Source organism: Esox lucius, chromosome 19 (genome assembly GCF_011004845.1).
Source record: "Esox lucius isolate fEsoLuc1 chromosome 19, fEsoLuc1.pri, whole genome shotgun sequence".
NCBI classification, from domain to species: Eukaryota; Metazoa; Chordata; class Actinopteri; order Esociformes; family Esocidae; genus Esox; species Esox lucius.
Genome location: NC_047587.1, coordinates 17,391,117 through 17,408,674, shown reverse-complemented (window position 1 = coordinate 17,408,674; position 17,558 = coordinate 17,391,117). Strand labels below are relative to the sequence as shown.

The 17,558-nt window shown below is 40.5% G+C and overlaps 1 protein-coding gene across 1 annotated transcript in view; it reads right to left on the bottom strand.

Annotated features, from left to right (window-relative positions):
- Window positions 1-17,558, bottom strand: part of furinb (furin (paired basic amino acid cleaving enzyme) b) — a 110,256-nt gene that overhangs the window by 18,426 nt on the left and 74,272 nt on the right. Inside the window, exon 7 of the mRNA XM_010883755.3 lies at window positions 3,532-3,620. Coding sequence (XP_010882057.2) covers window positions 3,532-3,620 — 89 coding nt within the window. The remainder of the gene's footprint in view (window positions 1-3,531; window positions 3,621-17,558) is intronic.

Sequence of the window (17,558 nt, the reverse complement as noted above, 5' to 3'; positions counted from 1 at the left end):
TCCATCTGTCCATATACAACTACCTCGGAATCCATCTTGTTTAGCCGGAAAACATAATTTTTCTTTCTGTCCATTTCGACTCCAGGCATTGTTGTTAATGATCCTTTTCGTTCTTGATGGTATCCTATTCGCGCCATGCTGTTTAAATATGAACGTGTCATGCCAGAGGCTGCACTCCTCTTCCTGTCGTATTTGTACAACTGGATGCCATTATATTTTACTTGTACAAGTCACTGTATAATCGCCTAAAGCAATTCGCATTGTCAACGAAATACAGTTTAGCGCTAATCTCCAATTTATCCACCCCTAGAGATTTTTGCACGTTACACAATGACCCATCCGGGTCACGGCACCAAAAAGTTAGAAATCAACAGTTTCGTATAGTGGTCAAATAATGTAGAACCCGTATCAAATCGAGGGAGAAGTTTGCTCAAGTTTATTGGAAAATTACAGCACAGCTGTCATTTGGTGAACGTTCCATTCTCTTCCCACTGTAATGTTGGTTACCAGCTAGCCTATACATTTAAGGGCGTTTCTAACTAGCAAAGATCAGGTTTCCAAGACAGTAACCCCCATGCCAAATGGCTATCGTAAACATTCCTTTTGTCATTAAAGCACAACCTACAGAGAGATAATCAAAACAGAGATGCTTCTATTGTTCTCATTACTAGGCACATGCACTTCCAATGAAACGTACATTTGTATTGTAATTGTTAATGCTCAGATTCCACCATAGGCAGGGTGAGAGCAGAAAAAGACATGACAGATGAGAGACAGCATGAGAGAAACATTGTGACAGAGAGAGACAGCATGAGAGGAGTTTAGGTAGGTAGGGTAATATAAACATGATGCAGTTTAGGAAAAAAATGCCATTTTGACAAATATCATCTGACTTAGAACACAAAGGGCTGATCAGACTGTTACACTGCCAGAAACACACACTTTGTATTGCTGTATAAACTAAGCACAGCTGGACATTAAATAAAGACTCAACTGCTTCCCTTTAAAAACCTTTTAAATTGTTAGAAGTAAACTTAAGTGTGTGAAAATGGATACACTTAAGATGTATAACTAATATTAAATATTTCAATATCAAATATATCTGAAGTGTGTTATAAAAGTATACATAATAAAACAATTCAAATATATGACATATAATCATTAACGTAGGAAATAAATGAAGAATATATTTAGTGGACTTTAGAGTACTAAAAGTCTACTAAAGTATTAATACATTTAGTAAATTCTAACACACTTAAGTAACATACTGTAATTACTACTATTTAAATAGTACTTAAATACCATTTTAATATTGTACTAAAGTACAAATTAAGAAGTTCCAAAATAATAAACTAAAGGATACTTTCTTTTTGGCTGGGGTGTAAGAGAACAGACAGACAATGCCAGAACATTCTTTATAAAAGATCAGTGAGAGAGTGTTTGTGCTTCCTCCAAGTGTCTGAATCTGAGAGAAACCAACCTGCCTATGACATCTTTCATCACAGTACCTGCACAGAGCCTGTCTGCAGCTTTGATGTGGTTGGTTTCAGATCAGCACTTTGAACAGTAATTGCAGCATATGGCGTGAAATGAACCATTGTCAAAGTCAAATAAGTCTATTACTGAACCCGACTAGCTAACCCCAGGTTATCTGGTGCATCACTAAGACTAATGATACGCCTCATAAAAACTTCAACCACACACTTTGTCAAGACCCGTGGTTCTCAAATCGTTTTACCTCAGGACCCAAATTGAACAAGGTTATTTCAGTCACAACCCAATATTTGCACCGCTTTTTTGTTGTTGCTAAAAAGTAATCTGGAATTCTTTTTTTTCGCCATATATACATTGAATGTATTAATTACGCTATATTAGGCAAAAGAACAGTGCCATATCTGTCAATAATTCCATAAGCTGAAATTCAGGCCCTGGATGTTCTGCCCCCTTATATTATTTTTTGTGACATTGCCAACAGCACCAACACTAGGTAGGGTGGTTGGCACTGGTAACAGAAGATGTGTATGGAGATTGAAGGAAACATGAATGACAGAGGTCTAGTGCGAAAGATTTGTGAATGTTTTAACAAACATTTTAATAAACAAGAAAATTAACCAGGCAAGCCTAGTTCAGTCAGACCGCGATTAGAAGGAACAAATGTTTTTGCTCTCGCTGGATTCGAACTAAGGTCTCGTGTGACAGGCTGTGTTTTTAATCACTATGCAGGGAGTGTTCTGCATTGTTAAATCAATTAGTCAAAACTCCACGGTTCTCGAAACTAGTTCCCTACTTTAGCTAACATCTAAACCAACAACAGGTATAACAGGGTTGATACAACGTGTTAAATTAGAAAGAGATTACTGTAGGGGCCGATTGGAATATACTACCTCGTCATAAAATTGCATCTTGACATTAGATCATTTTGTCACATATTAACATCATGCCAAGTTTGAATATTTAGCTAATCACCATTAACCATTGTGTTAAACTGTCTAACATTTCGTCCACCACAAATAGCATCTATGAACTGTATGGCTTTTTAAAAACACATTTAATTTTCACAGCCTGAAAACAAGCTGTTAAGACGGAGATTAAACACCCATCTAAATACCATCACAGAGGCCTACCCCAATTAGACTGAACTGTCCTAGAGGTAAGGAGAAAGTAGACAATTGAACTTGAAGCACATAATACGTACAATAGTACGTTGTTTTGTTAGACACCTGTGACCTACTCAAGGCAGACAAGCAACCTTAATAGATGAGAATGATAATGACAGAATCCTGTTGTGAATGCAGTAATTTAAGCATTATTGCTGCTATAACAATCATCATTGCAGTCATCAGTGTTTTGGACAGGAGGTAGAAATCCCCCAATTCCCAGCAGAGTCACTGCTAGTTTGCTTTCCTTGCAGCTGTTTTCACTGGCGGCTATCTTAAAGCTGGGAGCAGTGGGGGATTAATGTGTGTTTGTGTGTTTTGGGGTGGGGGCAACACAGCCGCTAATAAATGCTAATCAGTGTACAGTAATCATGCACGGCCCACACACACAGCAGATGGGGAATGGGGCACATACTGTGTTGTTTATAAACTAGAATCGCATGACCATGTGACAGGGGCCCAATATAAGAGGGATAATGTACGCAGTGCCAATGAACTACTGGGAAGGAGACGCATGCAATTGTGGACAAGGAAGAGTAAACAGCGATGGCTAACATCTGTTGTGGGTACTGCTGGGGCTCCTCAGGGCTCCGCTGAGTCTTGTTGGCTGGCTGCTTGTCTTTGACGGAGTACTAAGGGACACACGTCTGTAAGGCCATTCACTGGTTCTAAAACAGTCTTTTTGACTGATCAGAGTACTTGTTTTCAAGAAGACTTGAGACAGAAGTTGTCCAGTATCCAAAAATGGTAGCCAGCGTGTATAAAGGCTTTGGTGCAATCTACTTGACATGACCCCAGTTCAAGTGGCTGTCGACACCCGTGAACATATCAGCAACTGGCAGAGTCTACCTCAATCCCAGCATGCCTCACTCACCTCCAATTCTGGCATTGTAGGCCACACCCACCCCACAGACATCATTGTTGGCAGCAGCAGCAACCTCCCCGGCACACCGTGTTCCATGCCTAGTCGAGAGAAAGACAGAGAGAGAGAGAGAAAGACAGATGACAGAGACAGAGCAAGCAAGGGGTGGAGAGGCACAGAGATTAGAGGAGTTAAGGTTCATCACCAAAAGAACACTTTTTTCCATCACTCACAGAAACCACCCAATGGCAGGGCGATTGAAAACAATACCTCCCAGAATGGCTGCTAAAAATACACACCAATGAAAACCTATAGAGGTGTGGGCCAGTGTAGCTGAAGGGCACCTGCAGGCTAATGCTCCCCACCGGAGACTAATGAGCAGGACGAAAATACCATGATCTACACAGACCTTGCCTCTACACAGAAAAGGGAATGAATAATAGGAATCTGAGTGGAAGGAAGGGTCCTCTACCAAGTCTGGTTCATATCAATGCAGTATTGCAGTGACTGCCTTCTTTTAGATGCAGAACAGATACACTTGTACACCTGTTCTTGATACACCTCATCTCATCATTTAGCTATAGACAAATGGAAATAAGTTCAAGACAAGCCACCTCACAAACAAATGTCAAGTGAAACATAATCTAAAATTATAATAGAAGGCCTATGAAGGCAGACCGTCAGAGACATACATATGGGATGACACTGATATGAATAAATAATTCATATTGTTCTCCATGATTGATTATGAGCTGTATTGCATTGTGTAAAGAGACAGAAACGTGTGAAATAAAAACGGCGTGTTCATCACGCCTCTAAGCTCTACCTTGCTGCTAGCGTGCCATTGGGCAACCAAAGTGCACACGCTATTCTGCTTTAACAAATACCTACAACACACCTCCCTCGATAAAAATCAAGTCCAAATTTTAACGACTTTAGTCACTCCAGGCAAAAGTCAGTCAGCTGAAAGAGATCTTTACTGTGTGATCATTAATACTGTATTGTTCTGCAGCTTGCTCCTGGTTCAGGCTTTGGTGCAACACAATGAGATGAAATCCCAGGGAACAGTGCCAGCTTTGGAATTTTACATAGGTCGTTACATTGGTCATTAAGATCTCTTCCTGATTACTGTGCTGCTATCTGATTAAGCGGCACACACACGCTCTCATGCCTTTTTCCTGAATGTGCTGCATCCACGTAATGGGAGAAACAGTGCCAGGATAATTATAACACCAATTATTGTTGTTGGAATCAGTTATTACAGTCTACACACCACCTTGTTGGTGAGTCAGAGGACAAGGGCTGGAGCTTCAGCTGAGATGCTCATTTACAGGCTCTGTAATATATTACATTAACCACCTGCTATTTACCTATGACGTTATAAATCTTTAAACCACTTTCTTCTGAGGAAGATAAATGTTTTTTTCTCCCAGTTGGTAGGAATTGTGATATTACACACAGAGGAATAATATGCTATAATGCAAGACAAAACACATTCACAATTGACAAGGGGGCAAAGTTTTGCATTGCTCAAGAGAAGCTATCCAAAATCTATGACCAAGGCTTGGGAGGCAAAATGTAAAATGATGTTTGGTACGCTTTTATCACCACCTGCCATGGATTAGAATGATTTATAAATATGCTATTCACTGACAGCTCAGCCATTTCACCAAGGTGCCTTGCACAGCATATGCTAGAATGTCATACATCACCTGTGAACCTAAGGAAGCCAGTAAAGTTAAATCTAACCATTTATTTTTGCTTTGGTAACATGCTTATGAAATAGCATAACACACAAATATGAGGGCAAGTTTACACACACACACACACACACACACACACACACACAAGTAAACATACCTAAAACATATACACTAAGAAAACACATAGGAGGGCACACACTTTATACACCTGGCTGCTAGCCAACCAAACAAAGCATTAAATCATAATATACAGTGGGGCAAAAAAAGTATTTAGTCAGCCACCAATTGTGCAAGTTCTCCCACATAAAAAGATGAGAGAGGCCTGTAATTTTCATTATAGGTACACTTCAACTATGAGAGACGAAATGAGAAAAGAAATCCAGAAAATAAGATTGTAGGATTTTTTATGAATTTATTGGTAATTCCTCTGTAAAATAAGTATTTGGTCACCTACAAACAAGCAAGATTTCTGTCTCTCACAGACCTGTAACAACTTCTTTAAGAGGCTCCTCTGTCCTCCACTCGTTACCTGTATTAATGGCACCTGTTTGAACTTATTATCAGTATAAAAGACACCTGTCCACAACCTCAAACAGTCACACTCCAAACTCCACTATGGCCAAAGAGCTGTCAAAGGACACCAGAAACAAAATTGTAGAACTGCACCAGGCTGGGAAGACTGAATCTGCAATAGGTAAGCAACTTGGTGTGAAGAAATCAACTGTGGGAGCAATTATAAGAAAATGGAAGACATACAAGACCACTGATAATCTCCCTTGATCCGGGGCTCCACGCAAGATCTCACCCCGTGGGGTCAAAATGATCACAAGAACGGTGAGCAAAAATCCCAGAACCACACGGGGGGACCTAGTGAATGACCTGCAGAGAGCTGGAAAGTAACAAAGGCTACCATCAGCAACGCACTACGCTGCCAGGGACTCAAATCCTACAGTACCAGACGTGTCCCCCTGCTTAAGCCAGTACATGTCCAGGCCCATCTGAGGTTTGCTAGAGAGCATTTGGATGGTCCAGAAGAGGATTGGGAGAATGTCATATGGTCAGATGAAACCAAAATATAAATTTTTGGTAAAAACTCAACTCGTCGTGTTTGGAAGAGAAAGAATCCTGAGTTGCATCCAAAGAACACCATACCTACTGTGAAGCATGGGGGTGGAAACATCATGCTTTGGGGCTGTTTTTCTGCAAAGGGACCAGGACGATCCGTGTAAAGGAAAGAATGAATGGGGCCATGTATCGTGAGATTTTGAGTGAAAACCTCCTTCCATCAGCAAGGGCATTGAAGATGAAACGTGGCTGGGTCTTTCAGCATGACAATGATCCCAAACACACGGCCCGGGCAACAAAGGAGTGGGTTCGTAAGAAGCATTTCAAGGTCCTGGAGTGGCCTAGCCAGTCATCAGATCTCAACCCCATAGAAAATCTTTGGAGGGAGTTGAAAGTCTGTGTTGCCCAGCGACAGCCCCAAAACATCACTGCTCTAGAGGAGATCTGCATGGAGGAATGGGCCAAAATACCAGCAACAGTGTGTGAAAACCTTGTGAAGACTTACAGAAAACGTTTGACCTCTGTCATTGCCAACAAAGGGTATATAACAAAGTATTGAGAAGAACTTTTGTTATTGACCAAATACTTATTTTCCACCATAATTTACCAATAAATTCATTAAAAATCCTACAATGTGATTTTCTGGAATTTTGTTCCTCATTTTGTCTCTCATAGTTGAAGTGTACTTATGATGAAAATTACAGGCCTCTCTCATCTTTTTGAGTGGGAGAACTTGCACATTTGGTGGCTGACTAAATACTTTTTTGCCCCACTGTATCTCAGTGTAGACAAAAACCCAAGGTCACAAGCCTTTGTAAAAGAACACCTACGCTCAGTTGCCAGTTAATTAGGTACAACTCCCCATTACTAGATCTGACCGCTGCATCCAAAACAGCCTGTATTCTAACCAGCCTGGACTCTACAGGGTCTTCTATCAGTGAAGATTGTTTAGGAGTGTCCTGGTAAAGAGTTTACCCTGGAACTATGTTTCAGTATTTACTCCACTGATTAAAATAGTTTGCATGTCAGCACTAGGATTTGTCAATATAGAGCCCTATAAAGTCACAGTAAAGTAGAGTAAAACTGTAACATGGTGATGCATTTTGAATCAAGCAAAATAAACTGTAATGTGACTTATTTCTCTATGATCTATGTTAAAACTTGACTACTCATCTGCACACATTTTTCGGGCGTAATTCCTTTTCAGTTCTTCACCATAGCAGTCCTTCTGCATGCAGGTTGTGGGCATTAACAATTTGGTCGGATATTCTCCCTCTAGGTGGATCCAATCTAAAAGACTAAATCACTTCACAAACAATAATCATACTGATGTGGCAGGTCTGATGTTGCACATGAGCCAGGATTTCTAGACCAGTGGTTCCCAACCAGGGGTACTAGGACACCATAGACTTACTAGTGAAATGAACATGAGGGGGTACTTCAGGGGTACTCCAAGCAGTGCAAATTCTTTTTGGGGGTACAGTAACTGAAAAAGGTTGGGAGCCACTGTTCTAGACCATAAAGTCAAAGATAACCATAACTAAAAGCCTCATGAAATGGATTTAATGAAATGTATTTAAGTAGTCAATATTTTAAATTGAAACATATTCACCAAGACACTTGGTGTAGGCTGTAAGTTACTGAATGTGTTAAGTGCGAGTGGACTTCTCCGGTTGTCAGGTTTCCTGATCAAGCTAGAAGGGTACAACCACACCCTCTTTTATGTATTTTTGTGACCTGACGCTTCTATTGCCATACAGTGCTTATAGAATGTATTTTCCAGATATTGTCTTGTCAATTCCTTAGTGTCATGCATTTTAAGAAGTAGTTGTTCCATCTGATCTACACACCATACTCCAATATATATAATTGCACATAAAAAAAATTGTCCATGCTCTTTGGGAGTACAGTAAATGTGTCAACATTTGACTGTTCTTCGGTACAAACCCGGGGGAGCGTCAATGGACAGCAAGGACATTTAAATTTTTATTCCCTAGCTAGTCTACAGTAACTTTGTCTTTGTTCTTTGGGTCATTTGTACAGGAAAGGTTAACTTCTATCCCAGTTCTAGCTTTCTTGCAGAGGGGTGTACATATTCATCCATTACATTTCTGTACATCGCCCCATTCATATTTTCTTCTATCTTGACTAGTAAATCTATGGGTGTTGTACCACGTTGGGTCTGTGCCAAATATAAGCATTAAGGCCAAAGCGTTTCATTTTGTCAGATAAAACGTTTCACTTGGCCACAGAGGTTTTATTTTTTACATACTTCAAACAGTATTCAAAGGAGTCTTTTCACCCGAACATACAGGCCAGGAAATTGTTGTCACATGGAAGTACTGGTCATAAAAGTCTGTAACCCTGGTAAAGTTGGCATTGCCCTATTTTGGTACCCTCTCTGATCAGTCGCCCACTTGCTCTGTCATAATATTCTGGCTAGCCGGAAGCAAATTGTTAGTCAATTATGAAATCATCTACCAACTTGCAAAACACTTCACTAATAAATCCCAAGACTCGGTTTATCATAGCACCTTTAATTTTATTACAACAGACAGTTTTAATCATCACTGCATCCTTTACCACTAAGGTTGGCTGGACCTCTAAAGACATGCTTATAAAGACCTACTTCACAAGCTTACAACATACTTAACATCTCTATTCAAACTTAGAATTTCAGGTGTTAATACAAGAGCACAGGGTTGGTTAACAATCGTGACAACCTTGGTAAATCTTAAGTTTGGTAGATCTTTTCATGTCAAGCAACTTGTGTGGAATAGTTTCCAGTTGGCACTTCATTAGCCTTGGTGTCCCTAGGCCAATTTAGGAAAGCGACTAAGCATTTTTTTTGTGATTAATGTGTTTATTTAATTAAAATGTCTAATATCTATATTTAGCCTATAACTGTATATGACTAAATTGTTCCGTCTTTCCTGGAGTTAATGTTAAATAAGATAAATTCATTTAAAAAATCCAGTTCGGAGGGACGGCCTGATATACACAAGGTCTCCTTATTAATCATCTTCGCTATGCTCCAAAGGTCATGCAAGACCGTTGCAGTATTTTTATACCCATCCCCAGATCTTTGTACTGCTTGATCCTCAGTCCTTTTGACAAGTCCTTTAATTGGTCCGGGTCAAGCATTCTCTTAGCAATTCTCCACCCAACAGAGAACCTTCAGAAACTGCTCAATTTATCCAGGAATAGTTGATTCACTACAATTTAACACAGGCCTGTTACCTTGGTGTGCGATTTTAAAGGTGATAGTTGAATCAGAGATAACTGTGTTGGAGGTGGAGTATAGTGTTTAGGGGTATTTAGGGGGATGTAACAAATTGATAACCTTACAGCCTGACTATTTCACAGTTCAACTTTCTTTATCACATAAAACTGCTGAGAGCAATCCCAATTAACATGTTTCTCAGTCGCTTACAAATACAGTCAAGTGTTTATCTCTCTTTGCTTGGCTGCCCACCTTTGCCAATCAGAGGTCAGCAGTATTCAAATTACTTTTTAAATTACATTTGTGTGTGTTCTAATTTGAAATTCACTGGATGAAACTACAGTCAAGTGTGTTTTGCATTCATAAAATGTGTTTTAATTTAGGAAAAAAAGTCACATATTTGCCATATTCCCTATTCCAATGCAGGGTTTTATCTGGATCAATAAGGGGCTCAGGTGGTGGGTGTGGTCACGTGTCAGGGGAAACGGCCAAAGGGTGTCTATAGGCAACGTCAGCCTGTCACACAATAGAATTTACACATTTTCAAATTCAGAGCTTATCGATATGTTTGTAATATTGAAGAAAATGTCATGCAATTCTAAACATTTTCCAATGGCATTGAGATCAATGGTACTGCAAAGATTTAGCATTTTAGATGTAGCCATCCTATATCATTATTTTAGCCCATTTGCTAAATAACACGTCACACTGGATATTTCACAGACAATCAATGTCCTATGATATTATTTATATTCAAGTAATTTATCAGACCTTCTTACCCAGAGTGATTTGTTGATAATGGATGGATGAGTTGATTTCAAGCACTGACCAATGAATTATTGAAATATGATGACCAATACAGCAGTAATTAGTTGCCATATTGAAATAATGATATTCAAATATGAATGTAGGCTACGTGTTACTGACTTAACATGAAACCAAGGATGATATACTCAATGGTCAACATCTGTTCAGGTAATTGTCAGCCTCTTATGTCTGGCAGCTCGTAAACAAATACGCATTCCTCTTTAGATAAGATGATGTGTCCTATGTACAGCACCAACTACACTGGGTGGTCCAGTTGTTTTTTTTTAGTTGGTGAATGAGCAAACCAAATGATTTGTCAGACAATACAGGGTCTGGGGAGGGCATTTATTGTTTGATTTAATATTCTACTGACAGATGACTGAGATATATGTAGTTTGTTTTCCCTGTGCCCAAGTAGTGTAGAGTTGTCACAACCTTGATCTCCGGGGTTATTGGGTTGTTTCTGTTGGTTGGTGAAGTGACAGCATCCCTCACTAGCTCTACTATGATCATAATATCCTAGTGATTAAGGAGATACTGAGCTTTTAAAAAGGTATCACTAAATGTTTCTAAAATGTTGACCAGATTTCAAGGCGGATTGCCGGCAGCAGCCCTTTTAGGATTGTTTGTGATGTGGTCCTAATGACATAGGAGTCCTCTTGACTACTCCTAACTTTTCACAGATTTAGGAGCTGATTTTAGAGCTAAAATGCTTTGTGAAATACTCTAGGAGTCCTAAAATTAAGGCTGACATGGCCCTTATTCCAAATCAGCAAGTTAGGAGCTTCTTTTTAGCCTTAAGATGTTTTGTGGATATGGACCCTGGGCTTTAATGCAATTGCATTAAAGCCGGAAAATTGTTGGCCTGTCTGAGTTTATATATGGCAAATGGCAGACATTGTCAAATAAAATACAGTAATTAGGATGTATTAATGGTGTAATTAATACACGCTGTCCAACTTTGACCAAATTACCAGAGATGTATCTCTCTTAATGTCAATAAACCTCTCCATTAAAAACAATATATTAAGATACATTACAGAGCTGTATTAAAAATACATAGAACAAATGAATCTAACAGATTTTGTTCAGCAGAGGAACCTCTTGAAAAATGATATCCAACAAGCATTGAATTACAGTCAGAGTAGGAGAGTAGGTCACTGTAGGAAAATAACTATTGAAATATAAATCATACTGTTACAGATAATGTGATTTAGGTTCATGGGGGAAAAAGCGAATATATTTTGTATTTTGACAAGATACAATACATTTCGATGGTAATCGTCTTCCATTTCGATACTTCGGTCTTAATTGATACTTCACAATTTTTCATCTATATTTCATGATAAAAACGTCTAACAACTGTTATTTGGAAAACATCCATTGGCTTAGGCTGACTAACCTCTGACAAAGCATCATTGTGAGGATGTCAGAGCATACATAAAACACAACAAAGGCTCCAAAATCCCCCGATGTCCTTTAACACATTGCAAAGCTCTCAGTATCATGATTCAGGTCTACAGATGTTTTGTCATTCAAAACATTCTATGCACATGGGCAAGATTGCTTGTGTGCATAGACACTGCTAAAAAATAAATAAGAGAACTCGTAATGATCACAGTATAACACCAAGTAAATTAAACTTCAAGGATATCGATCCGACCTGTTAGGAAGCGTAAGAGATTGTGAATCAATTTCACCTGTTTTGGTGCAAATTCAAAGTTACAACAGGTGCACTGGAGAGGCAAGAGCAAGATTGAAAAAGGGAATGGTTTTGCAGGTGGTGGCCACAGACAGATGCTCTCTCCTTGTCCTTCCTTACTGATTCTTATCTAGTTTGCATTTTGCTAATGTCCTTGTCACTACTGGTAGCATGAGGCGGTACCTGTAGCCCATTCAGGTTGCGCAGGTAGTCCAGCTCCTCCAGGATGGCACATCCATACGTGCTGTCGCAAGGTTTGCTGTCCCCCCCAGTACAGTCTCAAAAGCATGGAGGAGATACCAAGAGACGGGCTGCTACACGAGGAGAGCTGGACAGGGCCCATAGAAGGGCATCAACCCAGTGCCATTTGTGCCCCATTCTCTTCATAGATGAGAACAGGTTCACACACCAGTGATGGTCTGTGGAGGGTCGTACAGACCTCCACTTGCTAGCCAACAGTACCCTGACTGCTGTTAAATACCGGGATGAAATCCTCAGACCCAATCCTCAGACCTTAGGCTGGTGCAATGGTCTGACGATGGCCATACAAAATACTGCGTCACATTATGTGTTGCCATGATGAAAATCACACAAGTTGGTATAGCCTGAGATTTCTATTTTTAACTTTGATTTTTGGTGCGCATTGGAATCCAGCCCTCACTCGGTTGTTGATTTTGAGGCTAGCCTTATCATGGCAATTACATAGAAAACACTAATTTGTTACCCCAAATCATGGAGTTGTGCTTAAATGCATTTGGTTTTATATAATTGCATTTTAAATATACTTGACAAACATTGCCATGGTTGCCAGATTTCAGTTACAATATACAACACATTCACATGCTGACTCCACAAAAGACCCGCCCAAACACTATTTGTACTATACAACCTACTGTAAATCGACCCGCCCAAGCCCATTTTTGCCCACACACCGTCATTAAAAATAGCCCACTTGGGCAGGAAACTGCCATCCGGCAATGCTGATCATTGCCTTTTTAGATTGAGTTATTAGGCAAGGTATGTCTTACATTATCTTAGTGTCCTTGGAAATAATTGCAGATTTACACTCTACTCAGTTAAAAAAACATCCCCAGCCAATGTTTGTAATACTGTAAATATAGACATATCTTTTATGTGCTGCTGAAATATGATATATACACCGATCAGCAACAATATTATGACAACTGAGAGGCGAAGTGAATAACACTGATAATCCCGTTATCATGGCACCTATTTTTGTTCAACCCCTTGAATTAAAGCTGAAAGTCTGCACTTCAATTGCATCTTGGTTGTTTCATTTCAAATCCATTGTGGTGGCATACACAGCCAAAATTATGAAAATTGTGTCAGTGTCCAAATATTTCCAGACCTAACTGTATGTACACAGATCAGCCAGAACATTATGACCAGTGACAGGTGAAGTGAATAACACTGATAATCTTGTCATCATGGCACCTGTCAGTATGTGGGATATATTAGGCAGCAAGTGAACATTCTGTCCTGAAAGTTGATGTGCTAGAATCAGGAAAAATGGGCAAGTGTAAGGATCTGAGCGACTTTGACAAGGGCCAAATTGTGATGGCTAGACGACTGGGTTAAAGATTCTCCAAAACTGCAGCCCTTGTGGGGTGTTTCTGGTCGGCAGTGGTCAGTACTTATCAAAAGTGGTCCTAGAAAGGAAAATCGGTGAACTGGTGACAGGGTCATGATGCATGTGGGGAGCGAAGGCTGGCCCATGTGGTCCGATCACACCAGTAGATGAGCTACTGTAGCTCAAATTGCTGAAAAAGTGAATACTGGTACTTGATAGAAAAATGTCACAACACACAGTACATCACAATTTGTTGCGTATGGGGCTGTGTAGCCGCAGACCAGTCAGGGTGCCCATGCTGACCCCAGCCGAAAGCGCCCACAATGGGCACATGTGCATCAGAACTGGACCATGGAGCAATGGAAAAAGGTGGTGTGTTCTGATGAGTCACGTTTTCGTTTACATCATATGGATGGCCGGGTGCATGCAAGTAGCTTACCTGGAGAAAAAATTGCACCAGGATGCACTATGGGAAGAAGGCAAGTCAGCAGGAAACAGTGTGATGCTTTGGGCAATGTTCTGCGGGGGAACCTTGGGTCCTGTCATTCACATGGATTTTACTTTGACATGTACCACCTACCTAAGCATTGTTGCAGACCATGTGCACCCTTTCATGGCAACGGTATTCCCTGATGGTATTGGCCTCTTTAAGCAGGATAATGCGCCCTGCCACAAAGCAAATATGCTTCAGGAATGGTTTGAGGAGCACAAGAACGAGTTCAAGACTTGGCTTCCAAATTCCTCAGATCTCAATCCAATCCAGCATCTGCGGGATGTGATGGACAAACAAATCAGATCCATGGAGGCCCCACCTCACAACTTACAGGACTTAAAGGATCTGCTGCTAACGTCTTGGTGCCAGATAACACAGCACACCTTCAGAGGTCTAGTGGAGTCCATGCCTCGACAGGTCAGGGCGGTTTTAGCGGCAAAAGGGGGACCTACACAAAATTAAGAAGGCGGTCATAATGATACGGCTGGTCGGTGTATGTCAATGAGACTCAACCTGGTTAAAGGATCAACATAAAATCAATTTGTTAAATAATCGTGTTCTGTTAGTTTTTTTATTTGTTAAAGCCACAGTTGTGAAAGACGTGTGTTAGGGGAGAGAACATTGAGGTGGATGAATGTGGAAGACTGCATCTCTGACAGTGTCGAGAGGGATGGGAATTGGGCTTGTCCCTTGTTCAGTTTTTGTTTGCTTTTCTTCTGTTTTGGAATGTCTGTTTCCTTTTCCTCTGTGTTTTCATTTTCTGTCTTTTGGAAGGAATTTTTTTTAAAATATTTATATAAACTTTTGTACAGTCTTCTATGGTGTTGTTCCTTCTTGATGTGCCTGATAAAAACATAATATATAGGGAATAAAAATTACAACGTAAACACTTTGACTCCTTTCATTGAATCTAAAATGCCTGGAGGCATTTAAAAAGAAATGCCTTCAGATCCTTTACACTTGGTTTGTCAGAACGACTATTAAAGAGGGGGCATTCTAATATGCTAAATTTTTTTTTTCATCACCATCATACAGAGATAGAGCGGCCCTTGAAATGCTGGATCTGTCTGCGCTGGCCCACTTCCAGACCACAACACTGTGGCCTGGAGGCAATTGGCCCAGCTGGGCCTGTGTTTCTGCAAACCTGATTTCTGGCTAACGGCGATATCATTGTTTCCTCCATAGGATCTCAAAATGGTTTGTGGCTACGGGTATACTGGCACAACCGTCATTTGGCCAGATATGTGTAAGTGGGTAGGGAAGCTGTCCACTCCAGCGATAGTGGGCAGGAACTAAAGTGCTAAGCCCGGAGGCACTTTCACATGATTAAACCTGGGCTGCTGGAGGGATGCCATCCACAAAATAGCCATTTACACACCCACACACACACACCCACCCTCCACACACAGACACACACAGTGTGATTACACGGTGTTGATTGGACAGGAAGCCATTCAATCAGATGGATGAAAGCCTAATGTGCTCAAGACAAGCAGAGTACATTTTAGTTCTTAATTTTTCTAAACAAAAAATATATATCTTTGAGCATTTTACTGACCCTCTTTGTCTCACTCCTCTAAGTCACTTGTATCAGTGTATTTATGTCAAAGTGGGCGTGGGACTGAAAATGACACCCTCTGAGCAATACCTCTAGTACCCAAATCATAAAGCACAAGAATAAAAGAACAACCAGCTAAAGTGGGACTGAGACAGGAAATGTTTCTAGCACCAGTTATTCTTTGTTACAGAAGATGTTGAATGTGTGAAACAATTACAAGGTGCTACATCCATCCTATCCCCAAGTAGCCCCACTCAACTTTCAGCTCCACAAGTCTGCCTCCAGTAGAAAGGCTGAAAGGTGGCCGAGCAGTAGTATAGTAGATAAGGAAAGTTAAACTGAACAGCACCGTCACTGGGTCATCTTTATCAAATCTAAGAAATGGAGGGGCAAAGAGAGTGAAGGCTTATCACTGTTTCCCCATTCAAGCTCATACAACCTTTCCCAGTATATTGGTGACCTTGTCCTTTTACTTCAGAATGGTATGGGTGAATTTAGCTGTTTTGGACTACTGTCCATCTGTCCAGCGAAGGTTCCAATTTTAGTTCATACATGTACATGTTCATACATGCATTACTGAGTGTCATTGATTTTGGACCTGTTTGACTGACGTGGTGGATCTGTGCTCTGCTGCTGCCTGCTGTAGTGGTGCTGTTGGCTGTAGGATATCTGGTCTGTTTCCGTGTGAGTGAATGGGTCTGGATCCAGGGGCCTTCTAAAAGGATTAGGTTATTTTCCACTCGGCTAAGCTGAGCCCTGAGGCAGTCAGGGGCCGGGCCACTGCGCAAACTGTTACTCTGGAGTTCTTCCTGAACCCAACCTATCAAGACCAAGCTCTCTCTCAAGTCTTTAGAAAAATATAGTTCACTGCGTCCCACCTGTCCTGGCTAGTGGTCACACATCTATGGTCACCAAATCTAATGAGAATCTGAGTTGACGTGATAAGACTAGCTGAAAATGGCTTTAAAAAATGCATGCCAATCCAATGAGACTGACACACTTTATCAATTCAACTGTGTTTCAAAGGAGGATGTGAGATGGAGCCTGACAAACAAAATGGATTCTAAAAGAAGCAACAAAGGAAGTGAACCTAATGAGACAGAAAAAAATTGCTGTTTCAAAAAGAGACAGTAACCATGTTTCCATACATTTATTGTGAGTGAATGCATGATGGAAACAAGATGTGTCAGTCAAATATTATTAATGTTGACAGACAATTTGTTTGTTATGACGTGTTCTACATTCATGTGCAAAATGGCAGTGGAAATGCCTTCAAACACAAATAGTGAGAGAATAACCAATGTATCAAAATCAATTTGTAGCCGCACAATGTTTAAGTTCTGCGATCCTTCCACTATGACTCCAGAGTTCCCATATGAAGTTCCCAACCATCTCTGCAGCACTCCACCAGTCAGGCCTTTATAGTGGAGTGGCCTAACGGAAGCCACACGTCAGTAAAAGGCACATGAAAGCACTCTTGGAGTTTGCCAGAAGCCACCTAAAGGACTTCCAGGGCATTGGAAAGATTCTTTGGTTTGATGAAATCAAGACTGAACTCTTTGGCCTCAGTGCCAAGCGTCATGTCAGCAAGAAACCAGCCACCGTTCATCACCTGGCCAATTCTATCCCTGCAGAGAAGCATGGTGGTGGTAGTATAATGCAATGTCAATGTTTTACAACAGTAGAGACTGGGAGACTAGTCAGGACCGAGAAAAGGATTAACTTACAGACAAATTACAGACAAATCCTTAATGAAAACCTACTCCAGAGTGCTCAGGACAATGATCCTGTGTATTCAGTTTTGGCTTTCTTTGCAATTTCTCTAAAAGAAAGACTTACACCTTTATGGGTTACAGCGGTCTGTCTACCTTTGTTAATTGACTTTTTCCTCGCCATT